This window comes from Gouania willdenowi, chromosome 22 (assembly GCF_900634775.1).
Source record: "Gouania willdenowi chromosome 22, fGouWil2.1, whole genome shotgun sequence".
Taxonomy (NCBI): domain Eukaryota; kingdom Metazoa; phylum Chordata; class Actinopteri; order Blenniiformes; family Gobiesocidae; genus Gouania; species Gouania willdenowi.
Genome location: NC_041065.1, coordinates 19,673,196 through 19,691,756, shown reverse-complemented (window position 1 = coordinate 19,691,756; position 18,561 = coordinate 19,673,196). Strand labels below are relative to the sequence as shown.

At 38.3% G+C, this 18,561-nt stretch overlaps 2 protein-coding genes across 2 annotated transcripts; both read right to left on the bottom strand.

Moving 5' to 3' along the window:
- Nucleotides 1-5,785: 5,785 nt before the first annotated feature.
- LOC114456400 (potassium channel subfamily K member 17-like) lies at nucleotides 5,786-12,991 on the bottom strand. Its single transcript, XM_028438127.1, has 5 exons — nucleotides 12,673-12,991; nucleotides 9,113-9,227; nucleotides 7,992-8,158; nucleotides 7,733-7,901; nucleotides 5,786-6,446 (listed from the first exon to the last, which is right to left on the bottom strand). The coding sequence occupies exons 1-5, from the start codon at nucleotides 12,886-12,888 to the stop codon at nucleotides 6,199-6,201; spliced, it is 915 nt and encodes a 304-aa protein (XP_028293928.1). The 5' UTR covers nucleotides 12,889-12,991; the 3' UTR covers nucleotides 5,786-6,198.
- A 367-nt stretch (nucleotides 12,992-13,358) lies between these two features.
- LOC114456401 (potassium channel subfamily K member 16-like) lies at nucleotides 13,359-18,561 on the bottom strand. The gene is made up of 5 exons (XM_028438128.1): nucleotides 16,688-18,561; nucleotides 16,467-16,581; nucleotides 16,212-16,378; nucleotides 15,942-16,110; nucleotides 13,359-14,279 (listed from the first exon to the last, which is right to left on the bottom strand). Exons 1-5 carry the CDS (start codon nucleotides 16,898-16,900, stop codon nucleotides 14,065-14,067), a joined length of 879 nt encoding a protein of 292 aa, XP_028293929.1. The 5' UTR covers nucleotides 16,901-18,561; the 3' UTR covers nucleotides 13,359-14,064.

Below are 18,561 nucleotides of genomic sequence, written 5' to 3'. Positions count from 1 at the left end.
ATGAAAAATATGGGGTTTTATAATGTTTATTTTTAGTGAAAAATGCCAATCACACTGAATATTACCAGCAACTCACAGAACGACAGCAAAAATACACAAAAAGAGAGAAAAAATACACTGAATAATAAAAAGAACAGACAAACAACAACAAAAGTACACAAAATGACACCAAAAACACACGCGCCAAGAGAGAAAAATACTCATCCTTACCAGCAGCACACAAAATGACAACAAAGAAAAACACACAAGATCACTACAAAATACACAAAAAGAACAGAGAAACATACAATATGACATAAGAAACAACCAAATGACACACAAAAAAACACACTGAGAAAGAATGATTAAAAAAAAATCAACAGCACACAAAAAACAACAACTAAAAACACACAAAATGACACCAAAAACACACATAAAAAAAAACACCACACACACACAATGATGATAGAAATGATTTAGATTATAACATGAACTGACAGGAGGGAGATGACTGTAAATAATAAAAACAGAAGAAATAAACCTATTCTGAGTCACTAAATACTGGTTAATTCCAAGATTCTCTTTTTGTATATCACTTATTCATTCCATTATTATGCTCTACAGTTGGTTTTTCTCAGAATTCTGAGCAAAAGATTGTTAGAGAAAGAACATAATTGAGCCAAAAAAACCCAGTGTTTTGTTGAATCGACTGTTTGCTTTCAGCGTGTCCCTCTCCATCACACTCATTGGACCTGACGTCAGAGTTCGGGGCCAATGAAAGGCCTTTGTGTACAGTTTGTCCTCATTTGACGCCGACCTCCTGCTCACCAACATCTGCATCTGTGCGACATCCTCCTTCACCTTCACCCCCGACCTCTGCTCAGCCTCTCTGTTTGCAAGCGGATTTTGTTTCTGATCGTCCCACTCGCTTGTTGACTTTCCCTCACGAGGTCTGAAATGCATCAACCGCGTCATTAGCTGAGCACACAAATAAATGGACTCAGCAGGGGACGGAGAGCAACAGCTGTTGTGAAAACTTTGCCAAAGAGGAATAAAAGTGACATATATCTGAGGTGTTTCAGTCTTAATATTTAAACTCCTGCTGCGTCTTCTGCTTTATTTTGAAAAGCTTTTAGTTCCTGAAAATTGAAAATATTTGTCATCCCTAAGCACAGTTTGTTTTTCCTCACCCTGGTGGTTTTTTTTTTTTTTTTTTGCTCTGATTCTTAGAGATGTAACGATTAATCGTAAAGCAGTTAAAAATCGATTCATAGGTATCACGGTTGATATCGATTTTCTGAAAATTGAATCGCAGTACTTTTTTAACCAGCAGAGGGCGCTATCCACAAGTGTAGGCGGCGGGCGGAGTCTGCTAATACTTTCATTCTGGCTGCCTTCTACTCTTAAACATGTTCATAGATGATTCATTACCCCTTTAGCACTGAAAGAATATCTGTAATATTACTTGAATATCTGTAAAAGTTACGTTTTTCTATTAGCTCTGTCTGCTAGCATAGCTTCTCTTCTTCACTGCAAGATATCTGCATGCCAACCGACCACTGGGTTACCAGCGCCCTCTGCTGGTCCAAACAAATATCTGACCTAAATACAGTAAAATGACTGTTTTTTTTTTTTTTTACAGTACAATTGTTAAGGCACAAAATATATTTTCCGTTGCACTTTTAAAAAGAAAAAGAACTATTATGCAGTTTTGCATTGTTTATTATAGAACCAGAATTTAAATTAATAGGCTTCTTCATTTGTATTATTCCTTTATTTATTTCATTCAAGATTTATTTTTGGTGAAATTGCATTGTTTTGAATAGTTTATCAAGGGATTCTTTTGACAATGAAAAATAAAAGGAAAAGAGTACCGTATTACCGTATTTGAAAAGGAATATTTTTCAGTCATCATTTGTCTACAGTCCCATTTTGTAAAATAAATCGTGAGAGAATTGTATCGTGAACCCAGTACCGTGAATCGAATCATATCGGGAGTTGAGTGAATCGTTACATGCCTAGTGATTATGGTCACAGTTATGCAAAAATAACACTATTTCATTTTATGCAAAAAATGAAACACCAAAATATTGCACTACAGAGAATACTGTTACACTTGCAGTGTAGTTAGTGTTAACCTAAGACAATATATGTACTCATGGGGCAAATGCAAAGCTATACAACGCCTTATGGGGAAATGTGGTTAAGTAAGCCTGTTTGAAACCCTTTCATGCAGATCTAGTTTGCTACATTTATTTGGAATCATTTTACATCAACTTAACCTCAAGGATACAGTTGTTTTTGTTTTGTTTTTTGTTGATTTCATGGCCCTGATTTTGTTTCTGTACCTACATTTCTGATAAATAAAACAACAACGATTAAAGTCCCACTGATGAGGTCAACAGACTCAACACACTGTAAAAAAAAATTCAAGTTAGAGGCGCCAGTTTGATCCTGCATACTTAGTCCTCAGTGGAGCGTGGTAAAATGGGTATGTGCCACCGTTCACTGTCATGTCACTTACACTGCATGACTTCAATCTATTTTAATTTTTGAAGCACGTGTTTCTGCACTTTTGTCCGAAAAGTGTGATTTATTGAGTTTTTACCCATTCTTTCTCACTAAATCCAGAGTTCAGTTTATCCTTCAAGCGACTCAACAAAAAAGTAATAATTCTGGACTCATATATAAGTTTCTACTTTTATACATTTATTTTGGAGGAACAGAAGTTACACAAGACACGTTGGCAAACATGTTAAAATCATCCATCAGTATTTGATTCAGCTGTTTGTATAATAGAAAGTACAGTATGTACAGCCTTTATTGGTAAGTAGCTCCATCTAGTGGTGTAAATAATTGTAGAAATTCCATTGATGATTCTCAACTGAAATGACATTCAAAAGAGTGAATGCCATTTCAGTCAATATATCACTACCTGTTTGTAGCTATATACATTACTGTAAAAATATACCTAGAGCAGTGAATAATAAGATGCTTTTGTAAGATTATAAGGCAATAATAAACTTAGCATGAAGCTAAATACTACCGTCCACTTCAATAAAAAAAGCTAAATTACCTCTGCATTGAGGAATATGGCATTTTTAAAGGGTATCTATACTAGTCATGTACTACTCAAGTGTGTTTTATGTATTTCCAAAACACCAAACATGCACATATACAGTATATTGATAGAGAAACACACAAAAAAGTACATTTTGAACAATTATTTTCCTTAAAATACAACCAATGGAGGAGCTATTTTTGGCCTAATGTGACGTCGTACAGACGATACTCGAGTACTTTTTGCTTTAGCTTCCACTTTCTTTCTTCTACTTATTCAGAGGAGCAAAAGTCGCAAATGAAGTATGGAATGGATAACCCGCTGGCAGATTGGGTCCATCGCGGTTTAATCACTACCGGCCCGTGGAGAAGGTAAGATGATGTGGACTGTGTTAAAATATCTTCAAATGCTGGCAACTTCATAGGGAATTATGAAGAATGTCACATGACTTCAACCTCTATAAACACAATATTTTGATAGAGCTTCAAAACAGGTATCCTTTAAAAATGCTGAAAAAGCACATTTCATCTCATCAGATTTGCACAGGAAAGTTTTACTGTAGCTGAAAACAATGAAATCAGTCAATTTCTTTTGTCTCCATTAAAGGGAGGTGTGGCTATAACATTTTGTGGAAGGGAAAACTTAATGATGCATTTTTTTTTACGCAGCACTTGCTTGTGTAGTTTATTCAACAGCTAATATCCAGGCTTCAGTAAACCCCAAACCCTTTGTATGACAACAAGAAACAATTTGAAAATATAGTAAATGAGTATAAATGTTGACTGTACATATAAAATGTACATTTTCGAAGGGCAAAATTACTTTCGTGAAGAATTATTGTAAAAACAAACAAAAAGCAACAGCATAAAAAGGTAAAAACTCCAATTATTCTGGCTTATTTTCAATATTTTAAGAATATTATCTCATTGCAGCCTCGTCAACTCAGATATTAATGCAATAATTCACATATCTGTGTAAGGATCTATACAATTATAAACGTATGAGCAATGACAATGTTTGCGTGTTTTTCACTGATTTGGGTGTCAGACAAGAACCAGTTGAAATTGTACCTGTGGCCTGTGACTCTTGTCATTGATATTGTCATTTCATTTGTGACCAGTAGGGGGAGCAAAAAGCTGTGAGTTCAAAGACCAACAGTGCGGAATGCTGTAGTCGAGATTATCCACAAGGTCGGTCAGTGTTTTCAGGTTTAAAGAAAGATGATGCTCATGCTGAAGTGTTACACCGGTTTTCCACTGGATGCGTAACTGTTCCGTAACGTCTCCGCTGCGTGATCCGCTGTCCGTCAATCCCCACCGCCTCCGTCTGTGATGCGTTACACCGTACTTTTTATAAGTTTTATACATAAGGCTGACATTACGCTGTCATTATTATGACATGACACCTGTCATTAGCATAATGTTGTTTGTTACCCTAACCCTAACTCCTAACCCTATCCCTACATAATCCTTACCCCTAACCCTACCTAACTCTAACCCCTAACCCTACCTAACCCATAAAATGCCAACATAGCTCCAATGGTGTCATAGTTTAATGAACGACACTTAATGACAGCCTTCATGACACCTTATTCATGCTAATGACAGCGTAATGTCAGCCTTATGTATAAAACTTCCAGTGTTACCCGTAACTGTTGCGGCAAGGACTACTCAGGAGATTCACATGAAATTGCGCAATATAGCGAGTTGCAGTCAATACAAAGAGAACCACAAAGCCATATAAACAGTCAGTGACGTGCAGTGCCTACCCAAGGGTGAATTGATATTTTGATTATTTGTTTTAATCATAATGTAATTATAATTTATTTTTCAATTTCCAATAGCCTACAGTATCTATAAGTTTGAAAGTGTCAGCATTTTTGTGCTTTTCATAGACCAAATGACTAAACATCGCTATTTCCTGGTACGACAGAGACGCTGCACAGTCTCACTCCGCTGAAAGGCAGGAGGAGGCCACACCCTCTCCCAAAGGCACATTGCTGCTCTGCCTCTGTTCCCATAGCGTGTTTTTATGTGTTCGCGCATGCGCAGTCAGTTCCCCAAGATGAAAACAATTTATGTAAAAAAGCAGCTCTCTACACTGTCTTTGGACATAACGATGCTATGCTAAATGCTATACGTACGTTCATAGTGCATTAGTGAATTGATATCGCGTGGCCGCTGCTACGTTCTCTAGCTAGTGGTTGGGATAACACTACAGACAGGATGACAGCGATCGAGACGATAAAGAAACTTTCTTTTGAGGAAAAAACGACAGCTTTTAAAAGATGGGAGACCAACACCTGAGTTACCAGACCTTCAGAAAAGGTAAGGTCAGAACATTGTTGGTACTTTCCACAGTGAATGGTACCAAGACAAATTCCTTGTACTGTCCTAAAAACTGTACTTGGCCATTAAACATTTCTGATTCTGATTCTGAAAAGGAAGGATTGGCTTTGTGGATGCGCCTCACTGAGGCTGTTCTGAGTAGTTGTTGTTGACATTTTCTCTGTTACAACAAATGCGCTGCCGTGTCATGAGATATATCTTATCTTATCTTAATAACTGTTTAAGCTTCTTTAATGGTGTTTAACGATCTTGATTTTGTTAGGTTAACACTTGCCAGCTGAAACATATGAAATTGTCATTTGTGTCAACATTGGTGGTCTCGATTTGCAATGCCCTGCCTACCCAACTCTAGTGCTCACGGCACGTCACTGCAAATAGTTCATTGTGTCCTTCGGGAGGAGCAGAAGGAAATCGACCCCCGACCCTGAAAAGGAGCAAGCAGAACGGAAAATGGATGGAAATGCGATCTGGCTTGTACACGGAGTATTTTATTTTGAAAATAAACTGGATATTATATTTTGTGTCAGTGCACTATTTCCTGTCCTTCACGAGCTTATCTTTGCTGAATTTTTTGCGTCGTTGCTCCGGTGTCCAGCAAGAATAGATGGTCTGCGGATCTGTTGCAGAGAGCTCCGGACTGACGGTGTAGTTACGCAGCTGTGACACATTGACGAGAATGGCAACGTATCAGCTGTTACCACAGCAGTTAAGAATCCAGTGGATATTGGGGGTAAGCGTACTGTGAATAAACTCAGAGCCTAAGTAGCAATAGTTAACCCTTGATATCCCTTTGTTACATAAACTTCAACACTACTGACTCATGGGAGCTTCCTTGATCTCGTTTTCGTCCTCCACCTGTGTGCCCTGGCTACCCTCTGCACTTCCTGAGTCTTCATCTTGCGGCTTGCAGCACAATCCACTTCTGAAGTGATTGTTGAGCCGCTCCAGGATGTCGATGGAAAGGTTGATGAGCAGAGCGAGCCAGGCCAGGCCGAAGAATATCCAGCAGGCCATGAGGATGCTGTACCAGGTTGGGTATGTTTTGTCTGGATTATTGTCTGAAAAGCACAGAAAAAGACCATCAAGAAAGTAATGAGAAGTTTAAACTTCTGTGGAAGAAAACACACAAAAAAAATGTGACTTTATACACAAGTAAGACATTTTTGTGTACAGCTTTGCTTCATAAAATGTTGTTTATGCTTTTTGAATCATGACTTTTGTGTTTTTACGTGCCTTAACATGTAAGTAAAATTTTCTCTTGAAACTGGCCAATGATCAATGTCAAACTAAACAAAATACTTAATTTAATAAGAAGTTTCACCCTTAAAAATGACTCCAAAAATATTTTGTTCACAGGCCGATAAAGAACGGATCCTTTCCGGTCAAAGGAAAATTACTTAATTTACAAACTAAAACCAAATAATCCAAAATGTCATGCAGCTCTTTAACTGTCAAGACAAGATAAACTTTGATGTATAACTTAAGCCATAATTTTCAGATTAAGATATAGGGTAGGCCTAGATCAATATATCAAAGGTTATTTGCTTGAAAAAAAGATGTAAAACGTTGAAATTGTCACTGAAAAGTTTGTTTTGATCTTCACCGTAAGCACTTATTATTCAGAAAAGTTGCGTGCATTGCATTGTGGGATATAGATGGATGCATTGAAGCGTTTTCACTTCATTCTTTCATGATTTCTTATGTTTCTTCACTAGCCATGGAGGACAGTGACTCGTTTGACTTCATTTTTCTTCTAGTTTGTTCTCAGTATCCTCCGTGATATCTTCTCACTCCACGAGATGTTCATTTTTGGCCGGACTTCAATCTTTCCATGTAAACCCCAAAACAAACATTTGCCATTATTTTTGCCACAACTTTCAGTCCCTGAAAAATCTAGAAATGTGTTGGGAAGTAACTATGGCAGAGTTCGTGAGGCAAACGATAGAAATCATGAATGAAGTAAAAATACTTCAATGCGTCCACATCCCACAATGCAATGCGCGAAACATTTCCAAAAATGTCAAAAAATAGTGTTTTTACGGTGGGGATCAATACAAACTTTTGAGGGGCAATTCCAACTTTTGACATATTTTTTTGAGCAAATGATTTTAGATTTATTGCTCTATGAGGCCTACACTATGACTTTATCTAACAAATATTTTTCGTCTTCAACAACTTTAAAATGGACTGTGAGCCAATTTCTAACCAACAATTCTGACACAAGTTGGTTAGCTTAGCACATAGTGACACATGCTGATCAGGTCCAAAGGGTAAGCAATAATCAGCCGATAATTTATCGCTCAGTCCCACTTCTTAGACGTACTGTTGTTCTGCTCTACTGTACCTGCAACAAAATCTCCAAAGCCGATGGTGCTGAGGGTGATAAAGCAGTAGTAAATGGCCTCGGAGAACGTCCATCCCTCCTGTTGTTGGAACACAATCATTGGGACAATAAAGAAGAGGACTGTGCCACACAGGCAGGACACCAAGTGGATGAAAAAGCGAGTACACCTCTGCATTGAGACGAAAAACAACAGAGTTAAGGTTAGTCACAACTGTCAGAGCCAGTCCGAACACCGGATTTGACCAAATGACGCTCTTACTTTTCGCCCAGTCTTCTCCTTGATGAAATCGGAGAAGTTCCTCTCTATTGCGAGCATGTACTTGCCGACTCGGTTGAGAACCAACAGGTTAAGCGGGATGCCAATCAGGGCAAAGAAAACACAGAAGATCTGGCCAGGCATTGTAGCTGGACTCATATTCCCGTATCCTGTAGAGCAGTGAAATGATGATAAATTATCTCAAAATGACGGTAACAAAATTATGACAAACGGAGGTCTACAAAGTGGCGTCAGGTGACTATTATCTTTTAGCTGATGCAGCTAATGTGAGAGGTGTAGTAACAAAAAATACCATCAATCCGTCCATCCATATATTAATCTATCTATCTTCAGGTCACAGGGAAAGGGAGCCAATCCATCGATGCAGGGCAACTCAAAGCACTCAATTCTGAATCAAGAGGCAAACACCATTTTATAACTATCAATACTACATGCTAGAAACAGTCAAGATCTAACAGCGTAGAACTTCAAAATGTTGTACTCTTGCAAGTTTTAACTTCCATTATGGTCCAAACTAGACCTTCTAGAAAGACCGATGTGATGCTGCTGACCTGGGTAAGTAATTTAAGCCTGCATCACACTGCACAACACCTGCTATTGTACAATGCAGAATCCCCAAGAACAGTGTTTCCCAAAAACCAGGCGGATTAAGGTCTGTTTTAGATTTTAATGTTTCCCTTCTTTTGACCTTCTGGAAATGATGTCCTTAATCTCGGCCTTGGTGTAAGGCATTCTTAAGCAGGTGTTGAATCAGTTTGTTTAATGATGGCAGTAATGGTGGGGACCCTTGTCTCCTCCAATATCTAGTGTAGGTTTGAAGAACTTCCCAACCTGTTTGAAGGATTTTTTTGTAGGGGAATCTTGTTGAAAAACCAGAAGTACTTTCATTTGCCAACTGCAAGTCGTCTATGAAGTACATTGACATCATGAAAAAAATGATTGGCAACTTAGATTGTTGTAGTCTACTGAAAAATCTGTTTGGTATTTCTGAAGTTTTGGTCATTTTATCACCATTACCTCCAATGGCTTCTTCTTTTGTCTTGGGTCATGACTTGAATGTATAATATGGTTGTATGATAAACAGTGTAAATAAGACATCAAACCTATAGTTGTCACCACAGTTGCAGCAAAAACAGCTGAGCTGGTGAATTTCCAGAAGCCATCCGTTGTGTAATTGCCTCTCAAGCTGAGGCCCACCTTTGACACATCTTGAATAACCTGCAATATGAATCATAAATTATATTTAAAAAAAAAAAACTAATATGTTTAAATCACAACATTCAAAAAAACCCACAATATCTACACTTGGGTTTTATCTAAGATTGGTTGAGTTATTCAAACTTTGAACCAAAAATTGCTGAAAACAAAATCACGTCTGAGATTTTACAGAAGTAAGGTTGATTATCAGAGCTATGCAGATGACACACAACTATATCTATCACTGAACCCAGATGACTATGGTCCCATTGAGGTGTTGTGTGATTGCTTGGAAAAAGTAAACTTCAGGATGAGTAAAAACTTCCTTCAACTAAATCATGACAAGATGGAGGTGATTGTCTTTGGTAACAAGGAAAAGAGGACTTCTGTCAGCAAGTATCTTGAGTGTCGATCTTTAAAAGCTAAAGACCAAGTCAAAAACCTTGGTGTTGTAATTGACTCTGATCTTACATTCAGCAGTCAGATCAAATCTATCACAAAAACAGCCTTCTACCACCTAAAGAACATCTCCAGAGTGAAAGGTTTAATGATCAGCAGAAACTGGTCCATGCTTTTATCTCCAGCAGACTGGACTATTGTAATGGTCTTCTGACAGGAATCCCCCAAAAGAGCATCAAACAGCTACAGCTGGTTCAGAACGCTGCAGCTCGGGTCTTAACCAGAACAAAGAGGTTAGAGCACATTACTCCAGTTTTAAAGTCTTTACACTGGCCCCCAGTCAGCCTCAGAATAGACTTTAAAGTTCTGCTGCTGGTGTATAAATCTGTGAATGGGTTTGGTCCAGAATACATCAGTGAGATGTTAGTCATGTATAAACCCAGCAGGTCTCTCAGGTCTATGGACACAGGTCAGATAGTGGAGCCCTGAGTTCACAGTAAACATGGTGATAATTAGGGATGTAACGATTCACTAAACTCCCGATACGATTCTCTCATGATTTTTTTTTACTACAAAATGGGACTGTAGAAAAATGATGACTGAAAAATATTCCATTATTTTTTTGGGGAAAAAAAACAATTAAAAAGTATACAGTTTTCCTTTTATTTTTCATTGTCAAAAGAATCCCTTGATAAACTATTCAAAACAATGCAATTTAACTAAAAATAAATCTTGAATGAAATAAATAAAGGAATAATACAAATAAAGAAGAAGCCTATTAATTTAAATTCTGGTTCTATAGTAAACAATGCAAACCTGCATAATAGTTCTTTTTAAAAGTACAACTGAAAATGTATTTTGTGCCTTAACAATTGGACTTAAAAAAAAAAAAACATTCATTTCACTGTATTTAGGTCAGATATTTGTTTGGACCAGTAGAGGGCACTGGTAACCTAGTGGTCGGTTGGCATGCAGATATCTTGCAGTGAAGAAGAGATGCTATGCTAGCAGACAGAGCTAATAGAAAAACGTGACTTTTACAGATATTCACGTAATATTACAGATATTTTTTGGTGCTAAAGGGGTAAGGAATCATTTATGAACATGTTTAAAAGTAGAAGGCGGCCAGAAAAAAAGTATTAGCAGATTCCGCCCACCCCCAAGACCTCTGCTGGTTAAAAAAAGTACTGCGATTCAATTTTCACAGTATCAATTTGAATTGTGATACCTATGAATCAATTTTTAACTGCCTTACGATTAATCGTTACATCCCTAGTGATAATGCATTTAGTTGTTATGCTGCAAAGAAGTAGAACAAACTGCCAGCAGAGTTGAAGTTAACATCCAATGTGAACATTTGTAAATCAAAGTTAAAGGCACTTTTTTTCTCTACTGCGTATGATTGAGGGGGAGATATTTGGTCACGTTGTTGTTGATGTAATGTGTTTGATAATTTTACATGTTTTGTTGCCGACTTTAATGTTCTTATTGATTTTATGCTGTTGTCTGTTGCACTTTTTGATCATGTAAAGCACATTGAGTTGCCTTGTGTATGAAATGCGCTATACAAATAAATTTGCCTTGCCTTGAGATTGTAGCCATCCATACTCTATTAGCTACACACTGAGGATGCTTTTTGTATTCCAACTACTTTTAACTCCTGCACAGTACCAGGCCGTACAGGTTTAAATGGTACATATTTCTCCATCTGTTTACAAGCATCATCAACCTGCTGATGGATAAAAAAAACAAGCCTCGTGTCTAACTTTACACATAGATAACCTCCAAATACAAAATGAGTTGAGATGAGATTTAGTCTTGAACATTTCCATTTAGTGTATTCTTATTTTTTGTCAACAGTTTTGTCATTCTGTATCAGTTCATATATATATATATATATATATATATATATATAAACAAACTAAATTGAATCAGACTTCATTTCATTCAATCAGTGCCAAATCTTGAGTGATGGAACATGTTAGTTTGAAGAGGTGGGGCTCAATGTTAAAGGAGCCAATCAGAAGTCTCCTCTTTGAGGGTGGATAGACTTCGTAATGCCAGTTACAATACAAAAATAAAACAATTTTTACACTGAACAACTAAATTGTAATTTAACGTAGGCGAGGTCAAAATGCGCTTTGAATATCAACACCTGCTTTTTCGGGTTTTATGACAACTCCCATTACTGAGTGATAAAAGCCTTCTAAAGCCAAAATTTGCATCGGAGAAGTCGTGTCTTCGTCACAGATGTTTTTTGTTTTTTTTAAAGATTTTCCTTTGTGTACTCTTGAGATCTGGGAGTGGTATTTACTGACCATAAGGATTTGTAGATGGAAACATTATCTAGGTCTTCTTGTATTTGTCAAATTGACGGGAATAGCAGACATTTGTTATTTTAATATATAGAGCTCCTTAAGGAGAAATTATTTTTGATAAAATAAGCAACTGTTTTTTTTAACAACGCACAACCGATGCAATCAACCTTTTGAATATTACACTGAGAGGTTGTTGTACTTGGTTACTGGTGCGGATCAGGGCTTCTCATATCACCCCTACCCTTTGATCTCTCTGGGCTTCTCATATCAACCCTACCCTTTGATCTCTCGGGGCTTCTCATATCACCCCTATCCTTTGATCTCTCGGGGCTTCTGATCTCGCCCCAATCCATTGATCTCTCGGGGCTTCTCATATCACCCCTATCCTTTGATCTCTCGGGGCTTCTCATATCACCCCTACCCTTTGATCTCTCGGGGCTTCTGATCTCACCCCTACCCTTTGATCTCTCGGGGCTTCTCATATCACCCCTACCCTTTGATCTCTCGGGGCTTCTCATATCACCCCTACCCTTTGATCTCTCGGGGCTTCTCATATCACCCCTACCCTTTGATCTCTCGGGGCTTCTCATATCACCCCTACCCTTTGATCTCACTGGGCTTCTCATATCACCCCTACCCTTTGATCTCTTGAATAGTCAATTTGTGATTGAAGATAGTTACAAAAGTACATTTATATGAAATGCTTCACTCACTATCATTTCATGTTCAGTCTCATTTGTGTGCCTCACCTGAGCCACTTCCTCCAGGCCCTGTATGTTCAGACAGGGATACGTCTCCAGCAGCTTCTGTTTACTCATCAGCAACTTACTGATATCCTTCTTTCCAAGATCGCCTTCCACCTTCCAGAAAACCAGCCCTCCAAGCAGCACGTAGATCACATAGACCGTGCCGAGCATGAGGATGGAGGGAACCCTTCCCAGATTGAGCACTTCCTTTATTCCCATCGTCGTGCCCTGGTTTGGGCCGAGTTAGGGGGAGAATAAAAGTCCAAATTCTCAAGGCATGCAGCAGTACAAGTTGAGGTGAGAAAGGTTGACCTGCGTGGCTTTTGAGTCTCTTCTTACAGGCAAATGAACCTCCACCTGGGTCAGTGTTTGGATCACTCCAATTGCATGCAAATCTGGAGGAGCCACATAAGACAAGACGACAGCAGCACTGGTTGGACTGTGGGGAAGGTCATACTCAGATCACAATAAATGGCCTCTTAATGGAAATGAAGAACACATAATAAACCAAATGAGAGACGATTAAAGAGGTAAAATGTAGATGGAAAATGAACCTCTTGGTTTAACAACTCAGTGTTCAAAACACAAAAGCAGGTGAGGCATTTATTATTATTATTTCATCATTTTACTGAAACATATTGATGCAAGTGTGCATATCAGAGATGCCTGCATAAACAATTTCCCATCACTTGACTGTCTTTATTTAGAGCAAAACTTCCTCTTCTAGCATCCAAACAAAAAGCTCTGCCCTTAATGTCTAATGAAAACAGCGGTTTGAGAAGTAAAGCCTTTACAACCGGTAATTCATATTCAATTATTCATTTACACAGAATGACCTGAAAGCAAGCCAGAGGTATGTAGGTGCCGGCAGACGCCTGCAACCCTGAAAATAGATGGATGAACGGACCTGAAAGCAAAGCTGAAGATTAAAGAGCACATATTTATCCATCAGATACTATCACATTCACGTTGGGAGTGTAGTTGTCAGTAAAGCTTGAAAAAGCAGTGTGTACGTTACGCACAGGTCAAAACAAAACTTACTAGTATACTCAATACAGTAAACAATTGATGTCCTAAAATCTGTCATTCTAAAGATGAAAAAGTCCTGTAGATTTAAATATTCCACCGATAATTGCAAGTGGATTAAGTGACCTGAAGTAATACAGACACGTGACAATAAATACAAAGAAATATGACATGACAGCAAGAATGTTTTTACTATCTTTAGAAAGGTCACACAACAAAGCAACTGGATCACCTTGCATTCTGCACGAATGTGACACATTAAAAAAACAAAAACAATTCAAACATCTGCTACATCCACTTGTGTTTCTAAATTTGACAGAAAGTATTGTAAACTGCTTTTAAAGGATCCCATACACAATCCTCAAGCTGTCATATTTTTGACGTGTCTTCTAGTTTACTAGAGGACACATCCTCCTCTTCCTCCTCCTTCTGTTTCTCAAAGCCCGGGTGAGTGAGAACAACCACGCGCTCCATTATCCTGGATCCCACGTTGAAGATGAGAGCGAGCCAACCCAGGGCAAAGATAATCCAAATGCCTGCAAGACTGCGATACAGAGATATATACTCCTTTCCAGGGTCGGTTCCTGAAACGACAAAAGGTCGCTGTGCTCAGTGATTTCAGGGTTGGTTCTCAACAGGTTTGTCTTCAGTACCACAAAAACGGCCTTAAAAAAAGTTGTGACCAAAACAGAAGACAATGTTACCATGTCATACCGTGAAAAGAAGGATCTGTTAAATTTCAAATCAAGCACACGTTCACAATAAAACATTGTCTATTTATCTATAAAGCAAGGAATCTCTGTCTGTGTGTGTGTGTTCCTCAGATATCTCTGCGGATCAGGCTCAGATTGACCTGAGACTTTCAACATGGCTGCAGCTTGGTTCCAAGGTGTGCAACGTCGGATCCGTTTGGACTGCAATGGTACTGTTAATAAATTATTTCATAAAATTATCCACCGGGAGCGGAGCTAACGCGCTAATCACGTTGCAAGCCAATCTCTGGAGAGCTGGGACTGATGACACCATCACTGTGGAGGTCTGATGAGCCTTTGCTGGCTTTGAACCGTGCGCGCGTGTGTATATGTTCAATTCAGAATTAAATTAAGTGTTTACAAAGTGAGTTCAAAAAGGATTTAACATTTATTCTGAATTAAAGAGGAATAAAAGCTCCCATATAAACGTAAGTGTCTCCAAGTGTTTCTCCAGGCATAACTTCATGCTGGTGTGTTGCTTTTTACCAATTTATTCATTCAAATATATAAAAACACAATAGTTATCACTCTACACATTTCACAACAAATTCAAATGTCCGTGATGTTCCACCTTCAAACACATTTGGCCATCCATGAAAAAGCTACTTAACCTCCCACTTTTCTATAGCAATACATAGTTCCTATGGGCACTGCGCTAATAATAATAATCGTAAAAAATGAAGAAAAAAAGTAGTAAAAGTCACCAAGATATTAACAATACACAAACGGCTACAAAAACGCACAAAAATCAATACCTAAAACATACAAAATGACAACAAAAATGCTAACAATAAAAACCAAATAAATGGCTTCAACAACAATCTACAAACAGAAAACTGAAGACAAAACTATACAAAATACCAACAAAATTACACAAAATGACTAACAAAACACAAAATAATAAAAACACACAAAATGAAAGATGACCAGCACACAAAACAATGACAAAAAATGAAAAAAAAAAAAAAAAAAACAACAAAATGACAACAGCACACAAAACAAAAATAAAAACATAAAACGACAATATGACAACAAAAATACAGTTACTTCACAATACTTCAACAACAACACAAAACATCAAAATCCCCCTAAATTACCCCAAAAGCACGACTGTTTTGCTTGATCACAACCCACTGCAAACAGAGCAGAGACACATTTAAGCAGATTTAATACAAGTGAGCAACATTTAATTGTATATTTTAGTTTATCTAATGAAGCAGGTTCTAGAGGGTTTCCTCTTCTGATTCTGAAAGCTGACAATTGTATTTGTAGAAAAATCACAGGAAAGATATAATTACAAACCTTTATCTGTGAATATGTTTAAATGTATGCCCATACCTTAATGTAGTCATTAGCATAGATACAAGTTTTGTTCCCAGAGCGACACAATGTTACATACATATTCCCACATTTAGCTACAAATTGCACAACTTCCGATCTTTCCTGGACTCTTGCTTGTGCACAGTACAGTGGATGTTTTCTCTCATTACTCACCCACTACATAGTCTCCAAAACCAATGGTGCTGAGGGTAATGAAGGTGAAATAGAAACCCTCGCCAAATGTCCAACCTTCCACATAACTGAACAGAAGAGGGGGGATGATCAAAAACAGCAGACTGCCAGTGATGAAGAAGAAACTCACAGCCAGAACCTCAACGGTTTTCTGAAGGGTAAAATCAACACCAGAGACTTATTAACAGGTATCGTCAACACGCAAATATAACTGACACATCCATCCTGTGGAGCTTGGACCTCCATCATTACCTTGTGAGGAAAGACTGACACCATTCCTCTCTCGAGTCGGCCAAGATGAACAGTAAGACACTTTCCCAGTTGTTTCAGAAAAGCTAGATTTAAGGGAATTCCACACAGCGCATAAAACACACAAAACACTTGTCCGCACACAGTGCTCGGAGAAAGGTTGCCATATCCTGTAAAAAAGAAAACAACTGAAATTGAGATATTTGTTTCAAACAGCTAGGTTAAAAAACATAAAAGGGTTAAGAAATGGGTGCTCACCTATGGTTGTAACTACTGTGCCAGCAAAAAAGAAAGAGCTGCTAAAATCCCAGTTAGTTGGGTTTGTTGAGTTGCCAGAAGGATTAACTCCATTTTCCCAAGCATCTAAAATAACCTGAACACACAGAAACACACGAGATGAGGTCATGGATCAGCAAAAAGCAGATCGGCCCCAAATATACATTTCTTGTCAATGTGACAGAAAAAGAGTGAAGGTAAACCTGTACAAACTTCTCCAAGGCCACTCCATCAAGACAGGTATAATTGGCCAAAAAGTTCAGTTTCTCCAGTTGGAAATGGTTTCGGTTGTTGTTCTCAGCCTCCCTCTCCAGGACCTGAAAAACTATGGCTCCGATCAGCAGGTACGTGAAGTGGGTCAGAGCCAACAATGCAGTCAAGCTCATTTTGACACGGACCAACTGGAACCTTGCCATTAACCTCCCACAGGACCAAAGAATCAGACTCTAAGCTCAGAAGAGCTGATTGCTCTTCTCAGAATAGACCAGAACTTGATGTGATGGTCAGGTTTGATATAGAGTTCTGTCACTGCAGAATGTGGCATGCTTCCCACTAAAGAGAATAACACAGCTTCTAGAGAGCTCCAAACCAAATGTTTGACATCTCGCCACATGCACCTCCGTTTACATGGGAAATATTGCCTTCCCAATTGGTCAGCGGACTGTAGATGTTGATTCACGGGTTGCTTGGGTAACCATCAACCTCCACTCTTCCATTAGCGTGACATCTGGACAAGCACACACTTTAAAACTGTTTCCACTAATACGGAAGCAGCGGCAGCATTTTGTCAGCAGAACAAAAGCTAATGTTTTACTAGTCTGGGTTTAGATGCTCAAGACCGTCACTGTGAGAAAGCTTTATTAAAATGTTTGGAGTCATTATTATAGTACAACATTTACATTTGGACTCCTTTAGTCAAAAGCAAAAAAAGGATATTTTCTTCAGTCAAGAGCGAAGCTTGTTTATGGTTGACTGGAGAGGAAAGAGATGACATGATGGGAGTGGTGTGTAGATGACCTTTTTAGAACAGGGAGCTTAAAGACCAATACACACATTGTCTGAAGACTTAAATGTATTCTTTGCCCAATTGCAATGCTAGTTGACCACACATTGTAAGTCGTGACCTTCCTCCACGTGACAACTTTTCAGACTGGTTCCACACAACAATGGCTGCAGTTTAAAAGACGCTTTGACCCCATTGAATAAACATCACAATTTAACCATTCTGCATATTTCTCTTCTTCCAATACCTTCAGTGGTCATTATCCTCCATATCAACAGTAAGATCATATACGATAATGTCAGAGATAACAAAACATGAAGTTTTTATCATAACAGCCATTCTCAATGTTTTAAGAAAAGGTACAAGTCGCTTGTTGAACGCGAACACACAAAAACAGGCAATCAGGCACTCACACACACACGGACACATTCCCACGGCCAATTGAACAGACGCTAATGAACCATACATACATGTTTTTGACTGGAAAAAAGAGTGTACTAAAGGGTTTGCATCTAAATTGCCAACTACGTGTTGTTTCACGCTCAGCATGCTTTAGTGGGTTTTCTGTGAGTAGTTCGTTTACAAAACACCTTTAAACGCTAGTGTGCTTAGCAGCAGTGTTTTCTAGTTGTCTTCAACACTTTAAAGACACATTTATAGTCCTGTTGCATTAGAAGCTAGCTTTAGCACCATAGCATCTAGCTAGCGCTCTACAAAACCCCATTTAAAATAATGCTAGCAATGGCCAACCTCTGGCAATGTATTATTTGCATCAATTCAGAATTTAAGCAGTGGGATTGTCTCTGGAACTGTATTTATTTTATTGATATTCCCCCACTGATACAGGAGATCAAAACTCATATTGAGTAAAGAGAGCTCTTTCTCCAAAGCAACCTAAGGAGTGTGGATGCAAAGTGGAAAGCTGCGTGTCATCTGTCAAACAAACCAATGCAAAGCAATGCAAACTGGTGGACAGGTTGACTCTCTTTTGCTAAATGTGTTGCACATTTGTACACACGCTACTAATAGAAACATTCCCATTCTTCAAAAAGAGATTCACTGTCTGTACCAGCA

Bases quoted from the DNA above. Each gene is read 5' to 3' on its own strand.
- LOC114456400 (XM_028438127.1), bottom strand. From the start codon at position 12,888: ATGGGAATAAAGGAAGTGCTCAATCTGGGAAGGGTTCCCTCCATCCTC. The intron at 8,159-9,112 runs GTTTGATGTCTT...ACTGCTCTACAG, and splicing joins AACTGTGGTGACAACTATAG to GATACGGGAATATGAGTCCA. The intron at 7,902-7,991 runs GTAAGAGCGTCA...GTCTCAATGCAG, and splicing joins AGGAGAAGACTGGGCGAAAA to AGGTGTACTCGCTTTTTCAT.
- LOC114456401 (XM_028438128.1), bottom strand. From the start codon at position 16,900: ATGGCAAGGTTCCAGTTGGTCCGTGTCAAAATGAGCTTGACTGCATTG. The intron at 16,582-16,687 runs GTTTACCTTCAC...CTGTGTGTTCAG, and splicing joins CCTTGGAGAAGTTTGTACAG to GTTATTTTAGATGCTTGGGA. The intron at 14,280-15,941 runs GTGAGTAATGAG...TTGTCGTTTCAG, and splicing joins TTTTGGAGACTATGTAGTGG to GAACCGACCCTGGAAAGGAG.